The 27,137-nt window shown below is 36.2% G+C and overlaps 2 protein-coding genes across 7 annotated transcripts; one reads left to right on the top strand and one right to left on the bottom strand.

The window, feature by feature from the left end:
* Window positions 1–6,506: 6,506 nt before the first annotated feature.
* Window positions 6,507–14,335, bottom strand: ckmt1 (creatine kinase, mitochondrial 1). 4 transcript variants are annotated; one of them, XM_077210898.1, is made up of 10 exons: window positions 14,150–14,335; window positions 12,159–12,314; window positions 10,839–11,037; window positions 10,655–10,750; window positions 9,717–9,938; window positions 9,540–9,625; window positions 8,350–8,473; window positions 7,913–8,047; window positions 7,483–7,608; window positions 6,507–6,926 (listed from the first exon to the last, which is right to left on the bottom strand). In XM_077210898.1, exons 2-10 carry the CDS (start codon window positions 12,305–12,307, stop codon window positions 6,813–6,815), a joined length of 1,251 nt encoding a protein of 416 aa, XP_077067013.1. In that variant the 5' UTR covers window positions 12,308–12,314; window positions 14,150–14,335; the 3' UTR covers window positions 6,507–6,812. The 4 variants fall into 4 exon arrangements, with proteins under 4 accessions (XP_077067013.1, XP_077067010.1, XP_077067011.1 ...); XM_077210895.1 differs by having other exon boundaries at window positions 12,159–12,334; window positions 14,150–14,279; XM_077210896.1 differs by having other exon boundaries at window positions 12,159–12,467; window positions 14,150–14,252.
* Window positions 14,336–16,506: 2,171 nt separating this feature from the next.
* On the top strand, window positions 16,507–26,111 carry ahcyl2a (adenosylhomocysteinase like 2a). Of its 3 annotated transcripts, none has more exons than XM_077210892.1 (17): window positions 16,507–16,895; window positions 18,953–19,064; window positions 19,179–19,322; window positions 21,402–21,502; window positions 22,671–22,773; window positions 22,934–23,028; window positions 23,146–23,252; window positions 23,437–23,553; window positions 23,723–23,786; window positions 23,919–24,007; window positions 24,104–24,174; window positions 24,256–24,350; window positions 24,461–24,559; window positions 25,023–25,091; window positions 25,326–25,404; window positions 25,512–25,632; window positions 25,721–26,111. In XM_077210892.1, exons 1-17 carry the CDS (start codon window positions 16,611–16,613, stop codon window positions 25,725–25,727), a joined length of 1,758 nt encoding a protein of 585 aa, XP_077067007.1. In that variant the 5' UTR covers window positions 16,507–16,610; the 3' UTR covers window positions 25,728–26,111. The 3 variants fall into 3 exon arrangements, with proteins under 3 accessions (XP_077067007.1, XP_077067009.1, XP_077067008.1); XM_077210894.1 differs by lacking the exon at window positions 16,507–16,895 and adding an exon at window positions 17,847–18,185; XM_077210893.1 differs by lacking the exon at window positions 16,507–16,895 and adding an exon at window positions 17,847–18,242.
* Window positions 26,112–27,137: the final 1,026 nt, after the last annotated feature.

Below are 27,137 nucleotides of genomic sequence, written 5' to 3'. Positions count from 1 at the left end.
GAATTAAAAAAAAAAAATGTGCACTGATAAATCATGTATAATGAACATTTGCAGTATTCCATAAAAAATAAGAAAAGTCCTTTTTGATTTCATGGTGATTTTAATAGATGGAATGACCTCCTCCTCCCCCTACAGGGTATACCAGTCACTTCACATAACCTCAAATCAGTTTGCCAATTTAATATTGGCAGGCTTGCTTTAATTAACAGTGCAACAAGAAAAAGAAGAGACTCATGGCCAAAATTGTCCCCCTGATCGTGCCTTGGTTCATAACTTTGGCTCAGTAGTCTAACCGCGCTTGTTGATGTCAAAATGATTGATGGCCAATCAAATCAAAGAAGGCGGGGCTTACTGTTTAAAGAAGATAGTGCGAATTCAAACATAGTGCAAGTTTATTTATATAGCACATTTCATGCACAATGGTAATTCAAAGTGCTTAACATAAAAATGATTTAAAATTAAAAAAAAATCACAACAAGTCCATAGGAAAAAAAATGACAATAAAAAATTTAAAATATTTAAAATGGATTTAAAATGTATTGAAAGTCAAAAAAAGAATTAAAAGAATAAAAAGAGGACACAGATAAGATAAAGAGAAATCAGTCGGACGTACAGTGGCACAGTGCTCATTCAGTAAATGTTTTGAGTCTGGATTTGAATATGTGGCTACTGTTGGAGCACATCTGATCTCTTTTGGAAGTTTTCTGGAAGTAATCAAATAGTACCAGCACTAGGTATCGAGCCTGTATCCGGGACCCCCCATAAGAAGTAAAAAATAGACTTAGGGTGGTCCCTCAGATATTTTTTTATTTTAGTAAAAATAATAAGGGCAAATCTGATTAAATGCATGCAATAGATACGGTAAATTTCGTTTATTAATTATTTACAATAATTTCTTTAAAATGTAAACGCCCCGCCCCACATCTAAAGAGCGCTGTGCGCATCATAGACTACGTTTACATGCAGCCAATTTTCGGGTTATGTTCGGGTTAAGGTAACTATTCGGGTTTCTGAAACATTAGGAATAACCCGTTTACATGCGTGAGCAGAGAGAGTTACTCCTGTATGTATACATGGAATTGCAATATCCCGATGTAAACGGCGACGCACGGTTAGCGTCTAGACGTACGGACAATCTTAAGACGCAATATGCGTCATTTCCGATTCTTCTTCCTGTATCCAAAGACAAAAACAGCAGCAGCAGCACGCGGATAATGAATAGTGCGGGGCAGATAGCGATCGCCTTTGTTTGCGCTTTGGTGCTCTGCTTACCTCGCTCCAAAAGTATGCTGTGCTGCGTCTCGCCATGTTTACTTCCGGTGTACTGCACGCGGGTTTTTGTATGCGCCGAGAAGTTCCTCTACTCAGACTATAGAACATGCGCAGAACACAAATCAATATGGGGATATGCCGAAACGCATAGACATCATATAGAGCTACATCATCTATGTGATGTCTATGGTTTACATGACCAAAAATTCGGGTTAGAAAAGGGGTACCCCAGGTATCATATCGGGGTTTTTAAAATCCGGGATATGAGCATTTTCGGGGTTTTGCCGGTGTTTACATGGCCGTACGTGACCGGGTTATTGCTAATATCCCGGTTTTGAACGGGTTATTGGCTGCATGTAAACGTAGTCATAGATATCCATGGTGCGCATGACAGCTGTTGCAACCGGCCCCCAGGACTGCTTGATTGGCGCCGCTCCGGTCCGGTGAAACTAATTTTAGCTTTAAAAAAAATGGAGAATAATAAACCTCCACTCGCAGTCGGGAAGAGAAAGCTTCTTAATGACTTTTTTTGAGGGGTGATTTTCTCTTTATATATATCTTTTTACGATATCTATATCCACTCCATGTCGGGGCTTTTGTATACATTGCAGACATTGGAAAAATTTAGGCTAATCATTTTTCATTATTTATAGGCCTGGTTCTCCGGGGGTGCTAGAGATCTTGATGAAGATGAGTAAGTTAACAGCTGTTTGGTAATTATAAAGGGAGTTGTGTGCTTTCTAATATCCATTCAGAATTTGTATAAAACTTGTTTTTCATGCTGCTAGGACCAATGCCCACGTACACGCTGCAATGTTTTGGGAATTACGTCCGCATTTATGCGGAATTCAATCTTGAAATAGCAATGATTGATATTGATAGCCATAGCATTGTTTGTTCCTGAATAAAGCAGCCTTTTTCACTGAAATGGTTGAATAGTCTGCTGACTGACTTACTCACTTATAACAGTCCTTTGCCGCCACCTACTGGATTTAACTATGTAAAAATCGTATGTACTGAAATCATTAAAAAATCCCCACCAACACACAGACTGACAGCCTGTTTTGTCACAATTTATATGTTTAATATCTAATAAACTAGTTAAATGCATATAATCAAGTCTTTTGAAACAAACGTTATTATCACAGTGTCACATCAATCTACTAGTTGTTTTTAGGGTAAATACTACTTTGGTAACTAAAGTTAGAATCATTCTGTTGGATGTACACTACTGTTCAAAGGTATCTTCTGCTCACCATGCCTGCATTGATTTGTTCCAAAATACAGTAAAAACAGTAATATTATGAAATATTATTACAATTTAAAATAATAATACAATAAAATATCAATTATTCCTGTGATCAAAGCTGAATTTTCACCATCATTACTCCAGTCTTCATCACAAAACCTTCAGAAATCATTATAATATGGTGATTTGATGCTCAACAAAAATGTATGATTATTATCAATGTTGAAAACAGTTGTGTACAATTTTTTTAATTAATTAATTAATTTTTAACTGAATAGAAACTTTTGTAGCAGTATACACTACCATACAAAAGCTTGCGGTTAGTAAGAATTTATTTAAAAAAAGAAATTAATACTTCTATTCAGTACGGTTGCATTAAATTGATCAAAAAATACAGTGAAGACATTTTTTAATGTAACAGAAGATTCTATTTAAAATAAATGCTGTTCTTTTTTAACTTTCTATTGATCAAAAAATCTTGAAAAATAAATGTATGACGGTTTCCACACAAGTATGAACTGTTTCCAACATTGACAATAATCATACATTTTTGTTGATCATCAAATCATCATATTAGAAGGATTTCTGAAGAATCATGTGACACTGAAGACTGGAGTAATGATGCTGAAAATTCAGCTTTGAACACAGGAATAAATTACATTTTACTATATATTCACATAGAAAACAGTCACAATATTTCACAATATTACTGTTTTTTATCAAATCAATGCAGCTTTGAGCAAAAGAGACTTGTTTTAAAAACATTTTAAAAAATCTTATCGAACTTAACTTCTGAATGGTAGTGTATATTTCATTTTATTATGTATATTCATTTTTAAAAATATTGAAACCAAAACATGCCATTGTCTAGTGTGCAGGTAAAGAGGACTTCCACATGCTGTTACTGGTCTTATATGTAGTGCTCTGGTATATTTGCCATAGTTGACCTTTTGGGTCTGCTGCTTTGTCACCCTCTAAATCCAGTATTACTTTAGTAAGTAATTTAAACGAAAAATAGTACTTTATCTCTCTTTGTTATATAACATTGGACTGAAAATGTATGTGTATATATATATATATAATATCCACTCACCTAAAGGATAATTAGGACCACCATACTAATACTTTGTTTGACCTCCTTTCGCCTTCAGAACTGCCTTAATTCTACGTGGCATTGATTCAACAAGGTGCTGAAAGCATTCTTTAGAAATGTTGGCCCATATTGATAGGATAGCATCTTGCAGTTGATGCACATCCAGGGCACGAAGCTCCCGTTCCACCACATCCCAAAGATGCTCTATTGGGTTGAGATCTGGTGACTGTGGGGGCCATTTTAGTACAGTGAACTCATTGTCATGTTCAAGAAACCAATTTGAAATGATTCAAGCTTTGTGACATGGTGCATTATCCTGCTGGTAGTAGCCATCAGAGGATGGGTACATGGTGGCCATAAAGGGATGGACATGGTCAGAAACAATGCTCAGGTAGACCGTGGCATTTAAACGATGCCCAATTGGCACTAAGGGGCCTAAAGTGTGCCAAGAAAACATCCCCCACACCATTACACCACCACCACCAGCCTGCACAGTGGTAACAAGGCATGATGGATCCATGTTCTCATTCTGTTTACGCCAAATTCTGACTCTACCATCTAAATGTCTCAACAGAAATCGAGACTCATCAGAACAGGCAACATTTTTCCAGTCTTCAACTGTCAAATTTTGGTGAGCTCTTGCAAATTGTAGCCTCTTTTTCCTATTTGTAGTGGAGATGAGTGGTACCCGGTGGGGTCTTCTGCCGTTGTAGCCCATCCGCCTCAAGGTTGTGCGTGTTGTGGCTTCACAAATGCTTTGCTGCATACCTCGGTTGTAACGAGTGGTTATTTCAGTCAAAGTTGCTCTTCTATCAGCTTGAATCAGTCGGCCCATTCTCCTCTGACCACTAGCATCAACAAGGCATTTTCGCCCACAGGACTGCTGCATACTGGATGTTTTTCCCTTTTCACACCATTCTTTGTAAACCCTAGAAATGGTTGTGCGTGAAAATCCCAGTAACTGAGCAGATTGTGAAATACTCAGACCGGCCCGTCTGGCACCAACAACCATGCCACGCTCAAAATTGCTTAAATCACCTTTCTTTCCCATTCTGACATTCAGTTTGGAGTTCAGGAGATTGTCTTGACCAGGACCACACCCCTAAATGCATTGAAGTAACTGCCATGTGATTGGTTGATTAGATAATTGCATTAATGAGAAATTGAACAGGTGTTCCTAATAATTCTTTAGGTGAGTGTATATATATATATATATATATATATATATATATATATATATATATATTAATCAACAGTTTTTAATAAATAGTATATATTTATGCATATTATGATCAAATATATTGTATATTTTGTATTGTTTATTGCGAGACTAACTAACTAAAGAAACATAATGCTTTTGTTTGCTCCTTGCTGTACTTGTTCATGTGTTTTGGAGGTGGCGGGGCTTTGGAGACCTCTGAATGGGAAAAAATGACCTACCCTAATTGTTCAAAACCCAAAGCTTTTCTTAATTCAGTCGAACACAAAATTATGCTCTGACCAACAAAGTGAAAAAAATCGGGTCCCTGGTGCATCTACCAACCCAGAAAACGTGAGAAGTGCCAACCCAGTAACTTTGTTTTAGTAAGCTTTTCTCTGCAAGTATGTCGAAAAATTAGCCGATCAGGTTTCGCTCCCCTTCTGACGTAGGAAGGGGATCTTATTATAATATTACCGCCCATGGCCCCGCAATTTGGTTTTCACAATAAGCGACACCAGTGTAACAAGTTCTTACGCAATGGCAAAAGTTATAGCAAAGCATGCAAGCTATTCTGTGGTTGGCTGCCCAGACGAGCACAGAACAGTATGCCTCAGATGATCCGAGAGCAGTGGATTCTTTTTATTTTCCATGGAAATTCCCCAAAAACAGATGAACCAATGTAACTCCACAACAACTACTTAAATATATCCATTTATCATTCAAAAAAGTCCAGGTGCAGTCTAAAAGTTGCAACCTCTTGCTGAGTCTCTCCTTAAGGCTGCACTTATTTCTGAGATTTTGGATGAGTGAGTTTATTCGCATGTTTTGTTATTGAATCCGAAGCTCGTGTAAAGGATCGGCTCTCTTCTGAAGGGGGCGGGGAGCAGCAGCTCATTTGCATTTAAAGAGAAACACAAAAACTGAGCGTTTTTGATCACACCCAAAAAGGGGCGCATTTGACAAGCTATAATAAATTATATGGGGGGTAATTTGAGATGAAATTTGTTGACACATATTCTGGGGACACCATAGATTGAAATTACAAATTGTCAAAAGGAGCATAAAATGACAATTTAACACGAGAAGAAAAAAACCCACGTTATTTTAAATTATAATAATATTTCACTATATTAACCTATTGTTTTTATTGTATTTCTAAGAAAATAAATGCATCGTTGGTGAGCATAAGATACTTCTTTCAAGAAAAGTTCAAATCTTATCGACCCCAAACTTTTGAACAATAGTGTTTTGAGGATATTCGTAACAGTCTCACCTGGAGCAATTGATAATCCTGAACATGGAGTTTAAAAAATGTAATATGAGCATTCTAATATAATATGCAAGTCTTGCAATTTCACCTCAGATACCACCCAATTAGGAAAAATGACTGAGTATGGCACTCTCAATTGTCACCTTGGCACAAAGCCTCATGCCGAGTCCATTGAGAACAGTGATGGGGAATATATATATTTATTTTACATGGAGTTGGTCGATAAGTTAATCATGTCTGACTTTGACTAGAGCAATTCTACAATGCTCCATCCACAACACTAGGTGTCAGTGTAGACTTGTGACAACTGTCAGCACACTATAAAAACATCACTGAGCACATTTAAACGTGAATTATTTCATGGTAGTTTTGACATTTACCTACTTTCATGTACAGTAAAACACAATAAAACACTCCAATATCCTTCAGCAATTTTTTATCGTCAATATCTTTGACAAAATCTGTTTAATTCTCTGACACCTGAGGCAATTCTTGACAATGGCTATAATAGTATTATTGCAACACAATCAAGTTACAATGTGACAAATCAATAGCGCCACATCAACACAATCATGATGAAGTATACATTCACTCCTGTTTTATACTGGAGTGTGTTATGTCTGACATAACACAGAGGCATGCTTATGGATCAGTATCAGCGGAATATTGAAGGAACACACAAGAGGGAGGAGCCAGAAGAAAGGAGGAGCAACGAAACACTGCCATTCTATTTAAACTGGCTGATGGGGGGAGGGATTTTGATGTCTTGTCCTTTTTCCAGTTTCTTCTCGCATTCAATGAGATAGTTCACTCCATCTATCACAGTCTGAACCAGTTGGACCTGAGCACATTTTGATAAAGACAAGTGGTCATGGTGAGGTAATTACATATTCTCAGTTTTTCAAGGTATAGTTCACTCAAAATTTTAAATTCTGTCATCATTTACTCACAAAAAAATATGTGTACCATATATATATATATATATATATATAACCTATGCCTTCATATAACAGTCACTTTAAAACATATTAGAGTTGTTTTTTTCATTTATCTGTATTGTTGATATTGGATATTTAAATGTTCATGCTCATTTCCTCTATTTGATTACCTTTACCGCTATCTTAATATTTAAAACTCTGACTTCATAACATCTTTAGAAAATCTCATAATGAATATCCAGTTTTCATACTGTACATTATAATTTTGTGATAGTTAAATTCACTTCGTAGCATTTTAATGAATAAATAAATAAATGATCATTGATTTTAGTTTGTAATGTAATTTTGAGTTTATTTAGACAAAACAGAATAGATTTATGGAATCACTATCAGAATTTTTATCAGAACTTAAAACATATTTATTCTTTTTGGGTGGCTCTGCACTTTGACACCACTGACCTCTGATTGACCAAGCCTGTCCAGATTGGAAATATCAAAAGTGCTTCCAACAGCCGCGGTGTCCACTCCTCCAGTTCCTCTTTTCTGGAGCCGCAGGTTATCCAGGATTTTAGAGAAACGAGTGTCCTGCAATAGAAAAGACATAATGAACACGCATAGCACAAAATATTACACTGATTTTAATGGATTGTTACACAATCTATCAACTACTAATTTTAATACACAACAGACATGATATAACATAAATGTGGCGTGGGTCACCCTAACACCTAAAAATACTGTATTAAAATACATACATAGATAACATACATACATTAATATACAAAATGCATTAATATTACCATGCATAGGCACAACAAGGTGCAAAATTATTAACATGTCATGGGCTAAATAGAAAAGAAAGGTAATACTGTATTTCTAGAGCAAGGACCTTGCTGAGGCGAGGAAGATTAACATGGACGCCAGCTCGTAACCCAGTGCCCAGGTTTGACGGACAGGTGAGAATGTATCCCAGATTCTCGTTCCACATGAATTCCCAACCCTTCTCCTGAATTAGTCTCTCAACCTGAGCGACAAAGATTGAAAATGTCTTGTGAGAATAATACAAGAGGGATCTGTTAAACTAAAACAATAGAGAAGATAATAAAACTTACAACGTATATTTACGATTTCCTTTTAGAATAAGCAACAGACTAAGATGGGTCTACACACAGATGTATTCCTGGCAGGACGATTGTTTGTCCACAAAAGGACATTGCTCTGAGCTGCAGTAAACACAGCTGCAGCATCTCTGCTGGATATATAATGGAGGCTTGTGCGGATTTAACAGTGACTGAGAGACACATACGTACACATGCATGACCTCACCTCTAGGAGACCCTTGCAGAAACGCTCAAAGACCCTCTTCATGTTGCCCCCCTTCTCCATGGAGATCACACGAGTGTGGTCTTCCTCGTTGACCCACACCAGGAAGGTTTTATCGTTGTTGTGCCTGGAATTGAAAGGCATGTTTATTCTATATCAGTTGCAGAAATATTGAGGCCAAAGATTTTGGCGTGTACATATAAGCATGTGACACAACAAAGGTTTTTTTGAACATTTTTGGCCTGAATTAAACTTTGAAGAGATCTCCAGCCTGTGCATTAACAAAATAGTGGGCGACACTTGATTTCAATATGACATTTTCGAATATTCAATGAGAAGAGTCCTTATGATACCTAAAAGAACAATGAAGCAGGTTTAACGATTCTGGTTCTTCATTACATTTATGATTATTAAATTGCATTTCATAAATATAGAAACTGCACTGCGTGAAATGTATAAATGTAAAACTTACACAGACATTTAATGACTTTTCATCCTTTTTTAGAGATGGCAAGACTATATATTAAACAATGCACCTCATTATTTTGTTTAAAATTCATGTTCCCACATAATCTTTAAACAAAATAACTTCCCCTCCCTCTTGCAGAGTCATCTTTTCTCTTCTCCTATGATGTGTTTACTGGTGCGAGGGCGGGATCAACCTGTCACTCACATGAGATCGACCAATAGTAAACCACAACTAATCAAAATCCAAATGGACAAAATCAAGTCATTTGTTTCCTGTTCAAGAAGTTGTTTCACTCGGATATAAACATCATAATAGGGAAGAAAAGACTATCGCAACTTCCATTTCATGCAGAGTTAAAAATAAGCACCTGTTCTTGGTTTCCAAACCTAGTTACGCATGACCTTATTTCATTTTAATGCCATCAGAAGTGCTATGTAAGCTCAAAATACCATCAGGGTATTAAATCTGATTCTGAGGTAATTTCCAAATTAACCCTGGCAACGTGGGCACAGTTTCCCTTACAGGCAGGAGAGAGAAGATAAAAAAGAGGATGAATAATGCAGGAGATGTAAGTGAGCCATGGCTACACTCTGTGATCGATATCAGACCACAGCATAAGGCCGTAACGGTTGCTTCAGACTATTTCTGGTTGTAATGTAGTCCTGTCAGAAGGCATTGTTGCACTCTAGCACCCATTTAGATCTTTTCGCAAAGTTACCCTCACCAAATGCCTCTCGCGTCGGGCCAGTCGCGAGCCATGCCTGCACATGTCAGCAGGGGCGACACAGGCTTATCAAACAGGAAGTGATCCTATACAGCAAAACAAAAAGTCAGAGTGAGTATCTTTTGTGTTGAGCCAACAGCATCGAATGGCATATCATGAGATTTGTGATATACTCACATCAATAAGCTGCTGCTGCTCTTGGTCGGTCATTATAGCGAGGCTGTAGTATTTTCCTGCCAAATCTCCTTTTAGGCCGGCCAAGGCATCAATCACAACCCTCTCCACCTCTCTGCGCTCAGCACGGGTGCAGGCCGGCGGCAGACTCAGGCCTCGGATACTCCTACCTGTCCTGACTCGAGACGACAGCACGTACTTGTCATCAAAAAGGCCTCCCCGTATCTGATGGGACGAAAGTAGGAAGTAACTTGATACTTTAATGCTTGTGTTTGTGACCTGCTTTCCCATTTAAAAACATGCAAATGAATAGCAAACAATCCTGATATTATATAACTGTTTCTTCAACTATGTGCAATTTTGTTTTTTTATTTAAATGACCTCACACTGTATTTTTGTGGAAATGGTGGTATAAATGACATTTTAAAGTCACAAATCTTTCACAATAAGATCTATAAAATGCATTGGATTTTCATTTCATGCTGTCTACACATTTTAAAATAAAATTTGCGACTTCTTTTTCTTGCCAAGCCTAATTTCATAGCAACATACTTTTGGCGGCACTATTTTTTTGTGCCCTTGATACAGTGTAATTACACAAATTACACGTGTAATTACAGTAATATTAATTAACAAAAAGTACTTAGTGTTGCTTGTAATTACATATAATGAACTGTTTTTACTGAAGTAAATACATGTAACTTAATTACAATTTTAAAATATATGTATTTTATGTACATTTCATAATAAATAAAGGTATTCTATATAAACTATATTTAAAAAGGCATTTAAAAAAAGTATAAAAAATCAATTGTAAGGGCATGATAAAGCATTGTCAATATTTGTGTGCTCTAATATGAACTTGTGACAAAAATACCTCTTCAAGAATCACCCTACTACTGTTAATGTTGTATGTTTGTAACTAAAACATTCCCACATACCTTACTGGAATCCAGATCAGTGGGGTGTTTCATGTTGCAGGGGTCATACCCATTGTGCCTTTCTTTGATGACTGGGTTAAAGAGGTCAGCAAAAACCTGCACAAAACACATTTGATGTACTTTATTCCCCCAAAAATGCTGATCTCTTAATATGCTAAATGTGTGATATATAATATCCTCTCACCCCATATGACTCCTCATCCCCTGCCACCATTCCTACTGTCTTAATAAAAGGGTGGCCTGGGTTGTCCACACCAGTTTGGATAGCTTCGTCCAAAGTGTAACCATTCGGAGTGGCTTTATCGCACAGCTTTGCATATATTGCAGGAGTTAGGTGACTGGCCATACAGTTATTGTGCTTCCGCAAATCTGGATATTCAGCACTGTAGGGGAATAGAAAAGCTTTAGCTTGTATTTACATATTTATTCATTCTTATATATGGTATGGACTTTGTTTTTTAGGTATCCACTTGTAGTAGATTATAATTAATATGTATTAATATGCACAGTGTGTTATTTATTTAATGTATGATGTTTAATGTAGCATATATTGTTTACGTGACTCCACATGGCCTCGTTAATAACCACTTGGGGACAAATAAAGTGTTTTGAAATTCAAGTTGAAATTAATTTGAAAAACAAGGACAATAGGCTGTGTCTCAAAACCAAGTGAGCTGAAAATTAACCATAGTTTTATTATAGTGCTATTACATGTTTTGAGGGATTGATTACCATTTGTTAACCCACGCTAACACTATGGTTAATTTGAGGTTACCATGGTCTATCTACAATAACCATGTTTTTTGGGGGGTTTTTTTTAGAAAAAACATGTTTTATTTGTGGTTACCATGGTTTAACTACAATAACCATGTTTGTTTGGGTTTTTTTTAACCATAATTTTCGTAAGCCTACCAAGACAACTTTGTTGGGTCTGCCGTTCTGTCGTTCCGAGCGCGTTAAAACCTATCGAGCTAACTGGTGTTTGTTCTGACCCTGACTAATTCGCGTTCTAGAACGTCACAGACCTGTTCCGAACGCGTCAAAATCTAAAGCTGCCAATCCCAATAGGTTTTCAGGCACAGCCAATGTTCAACCTCTATGTGCATTTTTATTGATATAATGGAAATTACGAGACATTCATGTATGCGTACAAACTACAGCTAAATAAACACAACCTTTATTCGTATTCATCAGCATCTTACACATGAATGGTGTGAAAATGAATAACGGCTCATTCGAGATTTAATACCTATTCAAATAAAAGACATTAAATTCAGTATTTAGATCTACAATACAAAATAGAACATTAAAAAGGTCAAATAATATAATTTAACATGATTATTTATGGCCTAACGACGTGGAACTGTATAATTCCTGGCTATTAATGAACATTTTTGACACCACTTATGCATTTGTGCAATGGTTTGTGTGCCATTGCATCACAATATTTTATTGTCTTCTGTTCGATATCGTCGTTATGAGAGATAGGTATGGCTGTATTTACCTAGCAGGATAGATTCTCCTGACGTTCGATCCTGCATTGACATACTCCCTATTCAGGAAGAATCCAACGGTTAGAGATCCCGCGCCGACCAGCGACAAGATGCCAACCTTCCTCTTACTGGACAAAACCCGTGCGAAGCTGCTAGCCATTTTAAACCTACAAAAAGCAGACGAGATCTCTCCAGATAAATGCGGTTTTGAAGAATGGACAGACAGGAGGATAAGACAGTGGGATTACTGGAGGATGCAGGGGAATGCTGTGGAAATCTGCCCTTCTCCCAACACAGCAGCAGTCCGAGTCAACCCTCCCCTTCAAAGCAGCAGCAGCACAAGATGATTCAGAATCTCACCGAGACCAGTGCAACTTCTCCCACCCCTTACAGTAAACCAGGCAACAACCTCGAATATCTCTAGGCTACACCTATTTCATTAGGGTCCTAAAGTCGTGAAATTTGTATTCATGTCTTAATGAGCTATTAAAGTATCAAAGGGGGACCGTAAATGTGTTGTTAACCACGAATAAATTGACAGTCACAGCACACTTGAACCATGTACGTGACTTTGAAACCCATTGGTGCAGCTTCACCTGTAAAGTGAATGAACACACGCCCGTCTGCAGCATGCGCATGCGCGCTAGGGATTGAGGCTGGTGAGTGCATGGCCCAGTTGCATAAATTATATGGCTGTTTAGATAGGTCGAAATCACTTATGTGGTTTTGATACCATGAGCAGCTTAACTTGAGGAAAACTGCACCCAGGAGCCTTACTAGTTCAACTTTTATTAAAGTTAAAACGGATGGTTTCAGCTCTGTTATGGCAGGGGCTATATTTTCTAGCAGGATGGCCCTTGCTTAAATTGTTTTTTTTTTTTTAAATAAAAAAAATATAAAAACTCCTCAATAATATATTTATATATAATATTGTTATATTTAACAAAAGCAAGACACTCAGGGCTGTGCTCCATTGTAAATATAACACATTTTAGCCGTGACTATATTAGTTTATAATTGCAAGTAAATCCACAAGCAAGCATAGCTATTGTTTAAATATGTTTTCAGTTATCACATTCTAGAAGTTTTCCCATGTTTCCCTCAAATCTTATAAATGTAACCCATTTAACTCTACCAGTAACAATTTGTGAATCAAATTACTTTTGATTCTAAGACAAGTTTTTTTTTTTTCAGATTGTTTTGATTGCATGTGAACATTTTAACCAGTCTTCTGTAAGTCACATGACCAGATACTGTATGATATGACGTCTGTCTCAGAGCTCCATAAAAGGAAATTTATAACATACAACGACCATAATAATATTTAAAGGGTCTATTATTAATATAGTATTAAAATGTCTCTGCCATGATCACACGTCAGAATTTATGACCAGCTCTTAAACTCTATTTTGTCATTCTCTTGTTTTAAAAAAAAAGAAGAAGAAAAAAAAGAATATAAATATAATTAAATTATTATAAAAGGCATGTAGTTTGTTTCATTGGACTCCAAGCATTGAAATACATGTGCTCATTTAGCTGGAAAACATTTGGGAATAAATGGGCTAACCTACAGTCACCATAAGCCTGAATTAGGCCTAACCCTTGAGACAGATTCATAGCATTTACTGGTCTTAGTTGGGATGAAAATCCCCAGTTTAAACCGGTCCACTCGGATACTTTGCAGAAATCATGTGAAATAAACAAGAGAATTACCGTCGGCAAAACTAACAAAGCCTGTATAATAATCCCTTACTTTTTTACACAGCAAGGTCATTATTGTGAGATTAAATCAGTGTTTAAATGATGCAAACCAGAAATGCCATTGAGTGAATTGCAGACTTTGGATAACATTACTGAAGCAATACAGTGCAAACGTGGAATGTTTGAACAAGCATGTCATTTAGCCTTTACAAAGTAGACACTAGAAAACTGAATGATACATTATTTCTTTATGAACAGTCTGCTCCACCATGCATACTTGAAATGAAATTCGAAAGCTTACCAGATACTTTTTTAAACCGCTGAAGTTGGTCTTGTCTTCTGAAGTACAGGAACCAGATACAAGGGCAATGCTTTTGCTTTCTTCAATACAGCAGAGCAGAAATAGGTGTGGCCTTCTTTTTTACAGTGCCATGGGGTGGCAAGACTTCCTTCTGTTTGACCTGCCACCGTAACACACAATAGCACTGTGCCATTCATTCATTGGCTGGCTAATGCTGCCTAATGTTTCCATGGGAACAAAATCACGACTGGATTTCTTATCTATATCCAGTGTCATCAGAGCCAGCCATGAGATAATGAACCCACGAACGGTTCAAAGGTCACTGTGAGGATCGGATAAATGACACGTACCTTCACAGAAGAAACTTAAAGGGTCATGAAGATGGATATGTACAGGTTGCACATCAATAAAAATAGCAATAGCATTCAAAATCAACTAAACAATGTTGATAAGCAAATCTACATAAGAAAAAGAGTAACAACATAACATTCAGCTTAAGCTCATTAATGTCTTTATAATCTGTATTGTTTAGTAACTGATAAACTAAACTCTTTTAGTCTTAATGGAAAATTCATAAAAACTATTCATAAATACCAGTTTAAGTGAGAAGTGAGAACTTAACATATAATTACTTCATATGAAATAGTCATGACAAAATACTTTTTGTTAAATAAAGCAGACTAAAACAATACACTTTACTTTAAAACTTCACACATCATATTCTCTTTTTTGTTCTTTACATGAAATTTTATCTGATCAAATTGACTTACTATTCATGCTGCACTTTATGTAAACCTATATCTAATAAAAAACACTACTTTAGTAGACATTAAAGCAGTTTTGTTTCATTTGTTCATCTAAAACTACAATTAAAACACAAAAAAATCAGAAAAACTGCTACCTAATTTGAAAATGTTATATATATAGGCTATATATAATTTCATATATATATATATATATATATATATATATATATATATATATATATATATATATATATATATATATATATAATTTTCTGACTGCTCCCCCTGTTGGAAGTATTCAGCAATATGCCAACATGGAAAATTGTTCAGGCTTATGATAATGGGAGTGTGCTATGTGCATTATTTAAAAAGCTTCAGTCCGTAACTTTTGGGGCTCTAGCGGCTAATAAACAGAACTGCATGCGTCTTGCAGAAAAACATTGTAGCCGGAGCTACTTATGAAGAGTCACGCAGGAGTATACCAGTCTAAAATAGTCCGAATATAAACACTTATTATAGGTGTTCCGTATGATTCAGGATAAGGCAAAAACACGGGTTGGAATATTGATTCATGATGTACCTGCTTACTATATAAATGTTTGTACATTTCGAACACACAAACAAGTTATGGACTGCAGCTTTATTAGCTTTTATTTAAAAAAAACTGTAGTAGGCTATGATTGTCTGCAGAGCATGCATGTATAGGCCTATGCATATGTTATAAAAGCTTAAACATTTGTAAAACTTATTTTCCAAAAATGCACTCTTTACTGGCATACAATCCACCACAGTTCTAAACAGCACCAATTAACTCGCCACAAGGAGGCGTTACTTTCCCTACTTCCACTGGAATTGGCCCACATTCATTGGACATGATGAACTGGAGAGAATTGTAGCAGTCCATTATCTTTCATTATATTAAAAAAAATAGGCAGATTAAATTGACAGTTTGTTTATGACAGTATCAATAAGCCTTTAAAAGGTGCAATAAAAAGGGTGCAAAAAAAAAAAACATCCATTTTAGGCTACCATGTTAAAATTGAGAGTCTTAAGGATCAGTCAGTGTTTTTTTGTGTTTTTTTAATCTCAGGCTTAAATCTGTTAGAAGTTAGCAATGAACATTTAGAGTGTAGCTACACTTCAGAATGAAACTAAAACAGAGGTAAAAACCTGTTAAATGGGGTGACCTTAATCTCAGGAGACAGATGATTTCTGTCAAAGTGTTTAGCCAACACAACAGGCGAGTTTCCTGTAAACAAATCTTTCCTCAAACATTATTACTTTCATGATCCCCTGGAAATAAAAAAGCACCACTATTATCACTCTATAATTCATAATGGTGTACACAAGCACTACTTTAAAACTGAATCTGAATGTGTCCTCGCCAAATAAAAGTATTCATTTCTTTAAAACAACAGCAACAACAACAACAAAAAGCAACTTACTGACTTCAAATTTTTGATGAAGTTATAAGATAAGCTGGTTATATATAACAAAGTTATAAGATGGTACAACTGATAAAACCCTGAACCCAATATCAAACAGTATAGTAAACCAATCCCAAAGATTCTCGAAAACCCTCCTCTAACCCCCATGTCATTCACAGCCTCTGTTTCCACAATCAGTTTTCACGAAGACAATGTTTATCTTTACGACCCACGTCTTTTTAAAAGAGCAACTGTCTGTAACTTCAACACTCAACCAAACGTGTGAAAATGGACAGCAGTCTCAACACTGAAGCAGAGATTCAGTTTCAAACTTCACCATTGGAAGAAAATGAAAGCATAGAAGAGAGCAGCAATAATGGCGAAGCTGCAATTTCTTCAGCTCTGGAAAGAGAAGATGAAGATTTCTCACAACTGCCATCAATTAGCTCCAAGTTATTGAGAATGCTGGAGGCAGCGACCAACTGGCGGCCTGCGCTCGTACCCATGCAGGACAGCGAGGAAGTGTTCGATGCAAATGATGGAGCGGTCAGTGAAGCGCCAAGAACAAAAAGAGTAAGTGCTACCTACTATGCTGAATAGTTTTACAAAGGATGTTCAAGTATTTTTTAGTGCTGTGCATTATGATGTAAGAAAAGACTGCCATGTAAACTTGTTACTGCGTTCAATTTCCTGTTTCAAACCTTTCTGGCATCTCACACTTTACCACTATTTTGTCCTTCAACGCTTGATCCCATGTTGCTTTAACAAGAATGTCCCTAAAGCAAAGGAACCATCAATTTCCTGTTGCATACCAGATTTAGAAGGGGTTAAATGTCTGTGCTAGACATTGGAATGGACAGAAGTGCTGAGGTTTAACCTGGGAAAAGGGGAATCTGAGAGTTGGTGAGGACTTTTACCACCATTTTGTCCATCAACAAGGTTGCTTCAATTTGGAATTATTCAATTCAATTTCCGGTAATATCTCAGATTCGGAAATTGTTTGTGTTGGTCATTGGAGTGCACAGAATTGGAGACCCATGAATCTAAGAGTTGTTGAGTTCCCTTACTTCCATTTAGTCATAAAAACACTTGACCCAGGTTGTGCCAAGGTGACTGTCTCTGAAGCGACCTGCTGTTTCATATTAGGCTTTGGTAACCTAAATGTTCTGCTTTTAAACACTAGAAAGGGTAAGCTTTGAATCTGAGAGCAATTAACTTCCCTATTTTATCCTTAAAGACTTAGTGTATGCAACTGGGGACTGTCTCTGCAAGAAGCAAACTGGCTGTTTTATACCACATGAGGTATGAGTAAATACGTTTGGTAACCTAAAGGTGGTGGATTTAAACCCTGGAAATCTGAGGCCCTACCTCCATTTTGCCCTTGAACGACACACTTGACCCCAGGTTGCTCCAATGGGACTGTCCCTTTAGAAAGAGAACACAATGTAATTTTGGATCAAACATGCCTGCCTGCTAAATGACGTGTAACCAAATGACCAGTTCTTGATCATCATTAACAACCCTGAACAGAGGGCTGAACACAGACCAGTGCACTTGACTTCATACAGTAGTAGCTCAGTTGCACTGGGCCAGAATTAATAAATGACTTGTAGGAACTTTTGTGACCTCACCGACTTTAATCATTGTCGTACCGCGTGAGCTGACAGAGAGAGAATTTGTTGTACAGGTTTGTTCTCACAGTGTAGGATTTCACCAGACAGTGCATCCATGCTTCTCTAGCCCGCTTATTAAACATTATGGCACAACAATTACTGTTGTGATTCAGCCTTTAAATGCCTACGTGGGAGTTTTTCTACGCATTTCTGAAGCGGATCAGACACCATGAGGAAAGTCTACAGCCTGGTTAGTTTCACTAAAAACAGGGAATCAAAAGATGCTGTGTTATCTCTTAACTTCAAGGTATTTCTAATCTCTTAAGACAGAAGTTGCAGTTCGGTTTTTGTTAGAAGTGGGTCATAAGAAACTGATGCTTGTGGTCAATTTTTGTGATTTGTAGAAGTTTGTGTGTTATTCTTTAGTCATTTTGTATTGAGTGGTGTTATTAGTTTATTGAATACAACAATACATTTTACATTTCTAACCCTAGAGTGAAGATTTATTTTACCTGCCGCTCACTTTTTTTCATTAACTTGCTAATATAGTTGATCAGAGTCAGCAATTTAGTTTAAATATAAATGCATTTAGCCAAAAGACAAGACAAAGAACCTTAACAAAAAAATGAATAAATATGTGTTTAATTTCAAGTTTTCTTTGTTTGTTTAGTGTGTAAGTTGGTAAGCAAGTGATAGCTACTGTACAACTGGTCTCTGTAAGATATCTTGCCTGTACTTGAAACCATCTATGTTTCTGCACATGTAACGTGTCCTAATATTGCTACTTTTAGATATGAGTTTACTTTAAGAGAAATAGTTTTAATGCTTCTGTTATTTTGAGAAATCTCCATAAGATTTTGGTTCTCTGCAGGATGAATGGTAACATTTGCATTCAAATGTCAGTATTTATATTCTCAACTTGAAAAAAGTTGACAATACTGAGGAATCAAAATTGTGTACATATATATATAGCTATATATGATATACCGGTAATACATATAATTGTTTTTCCCTTAGCAAATCCAGTATCCTGAGCAGACTCGAGAATTCAACAGTCGATTAACAAAGACGGGCCGTCGCTCTCTGTCCCACTCTATTTCACAATCCTCTACAGACAGCAACAGCTCAGGTAGATGGAGTATAATTCAATCTGGAACATTTTCATGTTTTTAGTCATTCTTTGTATTTTCATCACAATCCGTGATTCCAGTTTACTTTCTTATTTTGTTTCTCACTTTTTCAGGGCACTCAGATGCAGAAAATCTAGAAGATGAAGTCTCTCCTCGAGACAGGCTGCAGATTAACTCCAAAGGGAACAGGGACTTCTGCGTCAAAAACATCAAGCTGGCAGACTATGGCCGCCAAGAGATAGAGCTTGCTGAGGATGGTAGGCATATATGGTGAACCCTGTGATGCACAACATGGGTCTAAAGTGTCCCGAGTGAGTTTTTATTTTCTATATCTTGGCAAGAAATTAATTGTATCATTCAGTATTCCAGGTATTCTTCAATTAACTTGTTTTTGATCATCACAAATCCTTATTTTTATTTTCCCTTACTTACTTTTTGAATAAAATTTGTTTTTGTATCGCAACCCCTCTAATGCACAATTCATATTTATATTTATGTGTCCTTTCGTACTTTATAAACAAACACAGTTTTTGTATTTCTACATAAATTTTACATACATGGGTCAAAAATGACCCGTATAGAAACCTTTGATATTTGCACATTTTTGCAAGTAGGAACATATTTACTGCATAAATACTATTACTATAGTATTACATAATACTATTCACCTGCCACACATTTCACAACTCAACACAGCTGCTTTTGTATATTTTATGCAAGTTTGTTTTATTTTAACCACAGAAAATATTTGATATTTTGTAAAAGATAACTGAACATAATATTTGAATATTAGGCTATGGTTACCTTGACCATGAAATCCTAGTGAGAAATTATTTGTGAGAAAGAGAAACATGTCCAATACTATTAGCTAGCTAGCTGTTGACATATTCAATTCTAGCTAGCTAATGTTAGCTACACTAAAAAAAGATGGGTTTTTAACATAGACAGTAAAAGAAATGGACACAGCGACCCCCTTGATTTCAACGGAGAAAACTGAAGCCCGATTATAGCACTCACTTCCTGATGGCTGAGCGTACTGCGCAGGCTCAAACTGTGCGTGACGACAGTCTGGCAGTTGTAAATCTTCTAGTAGCTGTGCCAAGTCAAATCTGAATCACCTAATTCCTCAAAAACGTTGTTGAAATATTTTGTCCTGTTGCTTTTATGGACTCTTTATCTATGGGCTTCTCCCTTGACTTTATGCCTCTATGTCCCCCCGATTGCCTCATAGACAGTAAAAATTGCCTTTGAGCTTCTCCTCCTGTCTATACGGTAATTTCTCTAGAAGTGCGACAGAAAGTCGCGTGGTTATGACGCAATCGTTTGCCTATTTTTACAAAAAAAAGCTTCTACGGGGCCATAACGTAAGATACAAAGTAATGGAGCCTTTCATACATTTTCATGTTTCTTTAGAAATAAATAATGGACAAATTCATTCTTTGGACGCCTCAGATGTAAAGTTATTCGCTGTTAAAGTGACGCCAAAATGAATGGGAGTCAATGGAATGCTAACAGAAGGTGAAGTTCTGCTATAATGGCCCCCGCGAGGCTTCAGTTTCCGGCTGATGGATTACCCCCTTGGTTTTTAAAGCTTAGGCCTAAAAGTTCTATTAAGAACCGTATCGTCTTGAATAAGCCTTTATATGCTGAAATGTGTATAGAATTTGGGGTCCTTTTTTCCCCGCCTTTTTGATTTTAAAATCAGTAACTGTCAAAGCCACCTGAAATAACATAGGAAATGAATTCCGGTCATTTTAGACCCTTGTATGTATAATTAATGTAGAAATACAAAAACTGTGTTTTTTTATAAAGTAAGAAAGGAAACATAAACATAATGATTTGTGGAAATCAAAAAAAAATATTTAATGAATACCTGGAATAACAAATGATAAAATGCATATATTTTAAAGATTCAGCAAAGAAACACTCAGCCATGACTGAAATAACATAGGAAATGAATACGGGTCATTTCTAGACCCGTGTATGTAAAATTGATGTACAAATACAAAAACTGTGTTTGTTTATAAAGTAAGAAAGGAAACATAAACATAATGATTTGTGGAAATCAAAAACAAGATATTTAATAAATACCTGGAATAACAAATGATAAAATAGATATATTTTAAAGATTTAGCAAAGAAACATTCAGCCATGACCGAAATAACATAGGAAATGAATACGGGTCTTTTTAGACCCATGTTGTGCATTAGAAGGGGTTTGTATAGCTTGTGCATCAAAGGGTTAAACACAAGCAAGAAATACACATGCATATGCAACCAGCTATGTGAAAAATAAATATAATTAATGTACAGTATGTGTACTTTTATTTGTTGAAGAGATGACTGCACTGATGGCCTTAAGAAAATCTGCTCAAGGAGAAAAACCATTGGCAGGGGCTAAAATAGTGGGATGCACCCATGTCACAGCCCAGACAGCTGTAAGTGTCATCTGCAATCTCTTCATATCATTTTGATTGTATATCGTCCTGACAGAAAAAAGCTAATACAAAAACAAAACCTGTTATACAAGATCAGCAGCACAAAAGAAACATGGATTGCGTTATATATCGGCCACTATCGCTATCGGCCAATATAAGTACATTTTTTATGTTATAGTTATCGGCCCGATAATAAAAGTTGTCCGATATATAAAATCCAATAAACAATGGATTATTTCCTCCAGCTGAGACGCTTCAGATGCGAACTTTTCGCCATGATGGTTTTGAATTGCTTGAAATATCGGAAAATACAGTTAAGTGTAACATGTGCAGCGCAAGTCATATAGGCTACATAAAATTATAATGAGAATATTATAATTGTGTGCTTGGGACATGGCTTTTAATGGTAAAACTTTACTTTTTGTAATCAGGGCCCGTATTCATAAAGAATCTTAATGCAAAGAGTAGCTCCTAGTGACCAAATTCTAAGAAAATTCTTAGAAATGTGGGCGTTTACTCTTAAAATTAAAGAAAAAATCCTAGTAAAGAAAAAAGTAATTCCGAAAGAATCTTAACCCTTAAAAGAGGTCTTCAGGTCAGAATTGTTAGGAGCATGGACGAGGACTTTTAAGAGGCTTAAGAGTCCCTTAAGGATGGCCTTGTGTTCATCCACTAACTGGGCTCACAGTAAACACTGTTCCTCTGTCCAGTTGAGCTTTCTGGACCCAGGTTCTCAAAAATGATATAAAACTTTTGGATTTAGATTTATCGGTGAATATATCTGTTATTGACTTACAAATATAAAGAATTATCGGTTATCGGTATGGGATTCAATTTTCATATAGGTGCATCCCAAAATGAAAACCCTATCAACTCCCATATCCCCCTACCTGAGTTGATCTTAAAATGCAAATATATATATAGAAATATAAATGCCATTCTTTTGAGCATAAAAATATTAAGCAACACTGTTTTCAACATTGATAATAAGTAGTTTCTTGAGCAGCAAATCATCATATTAGAAAGATTTCTGAAGGATAATTGAACACTGAAGACTGGAATAATGATGCTGAAAAAAGCGTTGCCATCATAAATTACATTTTAAAATATATTAAATTCTTTAACAAAATCTTACCAACCCCAAATCTTTGTATATTTCCCTCAACAGGTGCTGTTGGAGACTCTGATGGTGTTAGGGGCTCAGTGCAGGTGGGCAGCCTGTAATATTTACTCCACTCAGGATGAAGTGGCTGCTGCTTTAGCAGAGCAAGGTAAAAAATTAACTCCTATTCTGATTGTAATAACAATTAATTAGACCTAGGTTTTTAAGTAAAATACTTCATTGTTCATTTTTTGTGGTTGGCATCGGCCAAGTTACTTTTTTACCTTTTTTGCTTTGTACCTCGTCTTGTCCTCTGCTCTCCATGGCAGATTTTCCGGTTTTTGCATGGAAGGGAGAATCTGAGGATGACTTCTGGTGGTGTATTGATCACTGCGTAAATGTGGAGGGCTGGGAGCCAAACATGGTAGGATTCACTTCAACGATATGAGTCCACTTTCCTTTCAAGAATCAATTGTGTTATCTTATCTTGTCTGTTTTCACCTGCAAATAGAATTTTTTTAATGGCCTTTTATTCCTTTAGATCCTAGATGATGGAGGAGATATGACACATTGGATATATAAGAAATATCCTCTCCTCTTCAAGAAAGTCAAGGGGATTGTTGAAGAAAGTATCACCGGCATTTACAGGTTGAGTCACTTTCTAAACCTCGTCATTTGTCACTTGTGGATTTAAAGGGACAATCCTCTTCATAAAAAGTTATGTATATTCCAATTTAAGGAGAAAATGGCACCAAATTGACACAGGTGTTTGCACAATGAAACTTACAGCTTTGCAAATGGTTAATAATTTTTTTTGCATCACATATATCAGGCTTCATCACCTCTCTAAAGCTGGAAAACTATGTGTGCCAGCCATAAATGTGAATGACTCCGTCACTAAACAGAAGTTTGACAACCTGTACTGCTGCAGGGAGTCCATTCTGGATAGGTAAGATGATTATACACACACACACACACACACACACACACACACACACACACACACACACACACACGTATATATATTTATATATCCTAAATTACTTAGAAATGTTAAATTATCAGTAGGCTATTTATATTATTAAAGTCTACTTTCTGTCTCATTCCTATACTCTCAGTCTTAAAAAGACCGCTGATGTAATGTTTGGGGGAAAGCAGGTGGTTATATGTGGATACGGAGAGGTACAGTTCCTGATTCACATAAATTATTGTTTCTATTGTCAATATGGTACCCGAGAACAGTGTCTGTAACCTGCATTAGTTTGGTATTGGCCTCTGTTTTGTGTGTGTAAATGTAAATATTGTTGCCCACAGGTGGGAAAAGGTTGTTCTGCAGCTCTGAAAGCGATGGGATCTGTTGTGTATGTGACCGAAATCGACCCCATCTGTGCCCTACAAGCATGGTAAGCATTAGTTATTTGAAAAAAGCTTTCCAGAGAGTTAGCATGACATCTATTTTCCACAGTATCACACCTGACAGCCAATTCTATTTTGACTAGCATGGATGGCTTACGATTGGCCAAACTAGGTGATGTTGTAAGCCAAGTGGACATTGTCATCACCTGTACAGGCAAGTTTAGCAATATCATAAATAAAACATTTCATAACTGTACTAGTAATGTTATTTGCTTCGATAACTAACTCTACACAGGAAACAAAAACGTTGTTGTGAGGGAACACATGGACCAAATGAAGAATGGCTGCGTTGTCTGCAACATGGGACGCTCTAATACAGAAATCGATGTTGTAAGTGGCCGTAGGACCTGATAAAATGCACGATTAGTGATGACAATTGAATGCTTGTAATTTAATTTGCTTCCATTTCTTGTCATTTGTATTATCTGTTGAATTTTCAGGCCAGTCTGAGAACCCCAGAGTTAGCATGGCAGCATGTGAGAGCGCAAGTGGATCACATTATTTGGCCTGATGGAAAGAGAATTGTTCTTCTAGCTGAGGTGAATGAATACTATTAGAAATACAAAACAGAAATCCATTTACCATTTAATGCAGATGTAAGCTATTTCCTGTCAATGTGCGAGACTTACATTAAATAAATATAATGTATAACAACAAAACAAAAGTAAAGCTATTTTTAAAAATTTTATATAGTAAAACTATTTGTGCTACAAACCAATGTGTTAATAATTCTGATATTAAATTAAAATAATCTGATAACAAACACCAGCCTCCCACATTCAAGGGAAATTGCTGTGCCACTCTTACTATGTCAAAAATAAGGTGAATAATGCACATAAGACATGAAAAGCATGTTCAAGCATGGAACAAAGGATCTAGAAACATGTCATACATGTGTAAATCATGTTTAGTTATAATCTACATTTTCTGGTTACAACACTCATGTTATATTGGTCATTAACGTTAATGGCAAGGTTACTGTTTTACCCCGTTTGATTCCAGGGTCGTGTCCTTAATCTAAGCTCCTCCACCGTACCCATATACGTGCTTTCCATCACAGCCACCACACAGGTATGACGCAGTTTGCTAATACATGAATTTAAATTAGGTTTTATAGCCTAAAGGCTGAAGTTCTTCCACTCTTACTTAGCCTAAACATTAAAGACTAGCTGGACGAAACAATACAACTTTTTAAAGTACATTTGTATTTAGTACAACAGAATGTAATTGACATGGGAAGCATTGACCTGGGAAAGTGTTGAGTTACAAATTGTTTAAATGTTTAGTTTTCTGTTTACATTCTAGGCTTTGGCATTGATCGAGCTCTTTAATGCCCCTGAGGGGCGTTACAAGAAAGATGTGTACCTTCTTCCCAAGAAACTGGGTAAAAAATGCAATGGACAGGAGGCACCTTCTAGAATTCCATATTTCATTAAACATTGAATCATATCTGAATGAAAATTACATCTAATTCACTATTTTGTGTACCAGATGAGTACGTTGCAAGCCTGCATCTTCAAACATTTGAAGCACACCTGACTGAACTCACTGATGATCAAGCTAAATACATGGGCTTGAACAAATACGGCCCCTTCAAACCGAGTTTCTACAGGTGTTTTTTTTTTTAAATACTCTTAAATTATTGCAAAAAATTTGAAATATTTAAAACCTGCTTTGTGTTTTTCTCTCTCTTTTTTTAGGTATTAAGAACATAGAGGTTTCTCAATGTAACCCATCATCAGATTTAAAAGGAAACAGATGCATCTAAAGCTATGGTAACTTAGTCAAAATAGATTTGACTCAGCATGGATTTCATTCATCTCACTCATCACCAACACATGATATTACAGGCTTGTAAGAGTGTACAAATGTAAAGTGAACTATAACATTTTCCTTTTACTACTGTACTATGTATACAACATTATCATCATCATTTTGACAAAATAAAAACATTTATACACTTTAAAGGTTAAAGAATACACAACAAGTGAACATAATATGCCACTGGAATGCTATTTACCTTGCATGGTTCTCTAATGAAACACTGTATTCTGCCATAGTTTGAATAAAGCCTGACCTTGCTAAATTAAACATTTAACAATATTTTTTAAAATACTGAACTTAACTCAAGGTTAACTCAGAAAGTCAAGTGAAGGGTAAATGGTAAGAATTAGAAACCCATCTATTTATCTTTTCTCAATTCACTTACATACCAATGGCTAATGAACTATGGTGTCAGGTCCAGGATTCTAGCAATTTTTTCATCTAACTTCTAGTCACATCACTCTGCATCTTCGGTAGTTGGAGTATTCCCATGGAGAACAACTTCTGGCCTTCAATCTTGAAGCAGAGAAAACATTTCCTCAATGTGCCTCTAGATGGAGGTAATGTAGCTGTCCAGAGGCAGAAGAGAGTATGGCTTTGACAAACAAGCAAGGCAAAGAAGGACAGGGAAGTTTGCTTGTCTAGTGACAAGAATCTCGTTGAAGCTCAAGACAGAATTACTTTTCCTGCACTCTATCTTTTGTTTCTCCTTGGTGCCCTAGTACTTTTAAAAAATCCCTATGAGCTGTGCTTTCTGAAAGCCATAGCTATAAAGATAAGTAAACTGAGTTGTTCCATTCAGTGGTTTTTATATGCTTTCAAAGCTTCCTGTTTCTATTACAAAATATAAGTCTCTTACAAAAACAGAGTTTTAGTTTACCAGAAAGTTTGGTTATAAATAAGTTATAATTTTGAACAATATTACTCTTATTTTATGAGAAAGGGCTTGTATAAATTTAGAGAAATAGGCCTTTACTGATATGAATATTTATGAATGACCACAAGCCTTTAAAACAGCACATGCTTCTTTTGAGCAATTTAGCATGTGTACAACTGATTAAAAGGATCACCCAAAAATTGTAATTCTGTCATCATTTACTCATTCTCATGTCTTTTTAAACCTGCTCATCTCCTTAAAGACGATATGTTTGCTGTGTCTGTGTGTGCTGAACAATGCTATTTTGTTTGAAGTGTGTCTGTGACACATTTTTTCATTGCTCCGCTGAGCTCTGACTGCATAGTTCGAGATGTTTCTGCCCTAAATATAGAGCTGGCTTTTCCCTACAATGTCAA

This window comes from Siphateles boraxobius, unplaced genomic scaffold (genome assembly GCF_051911475.1).
Source record: "Siphateles boraxobius isolate OS27281-9 unplaced genomic scaffold, OSU_SipBor_1 65, whole genome shotgun sequence".
NCBI lineage: Eukaryota > Metazoa > Chordata > Actinopteri > Cypriniformes > Leuciscidae > Siphateles > Siphateles boraxobius.
This window is presented reverse-complemented; position numbering and strand designations above follow the sequence as displayed.

What these genes read in the sequence shown, in the direction of transcription:
- ckmt1 (XM_077210898.1), bottom strand. Translation starts at nt 12,307, where the DNA reads ATGGCTAGCAGCTTCGCACGGGTTTTGTCCAGTAAGAGGAAGGTTGGC. An exon ending in CTGATCTGGATTCCAGTAAG is followed by an intron (nt 9,939 to 10,654) that starts GTATGTGGGAAT and finishes TCGTCCCATCAG; the next exon opens with ATACGGGGAGGCCTTTTTGA. An exon ending in TCTGCAAGGGTCTCCTAGAG is followed by an intron (nt 8,048 to 8,349) that starts GTGAGGTCATGC and finishes TTTGTCGCTCAG; the next exon opens with GTTGAGAGACTAATTCAGGA.
- ahcyl2a (XM_077210892.1), top strand. Translation starts at nt 16,611, where the DNA reads ATGGACAGCAGTCTCAACACTGAAGCAGAGATTCAGTTTCAAACTTCA. An exon ending in ATCTGTGCCCTACAAGCATG is followed by an intron (nt 24,008 to 24,103) that starts GTAAGCATTAGT and finishes TATTTTGACTAG; the next exon opens with CATGGATGGCTTACGATTGG. An exon ending in CATTGTCATCACCTGTACAG is followed by an intron (nt 24,175 to 24,255) that starts GCAAGTTTAGCA and finishes AACTCTACACAG; the next exon opens with GAAACAAAAACGTTGTTGTG.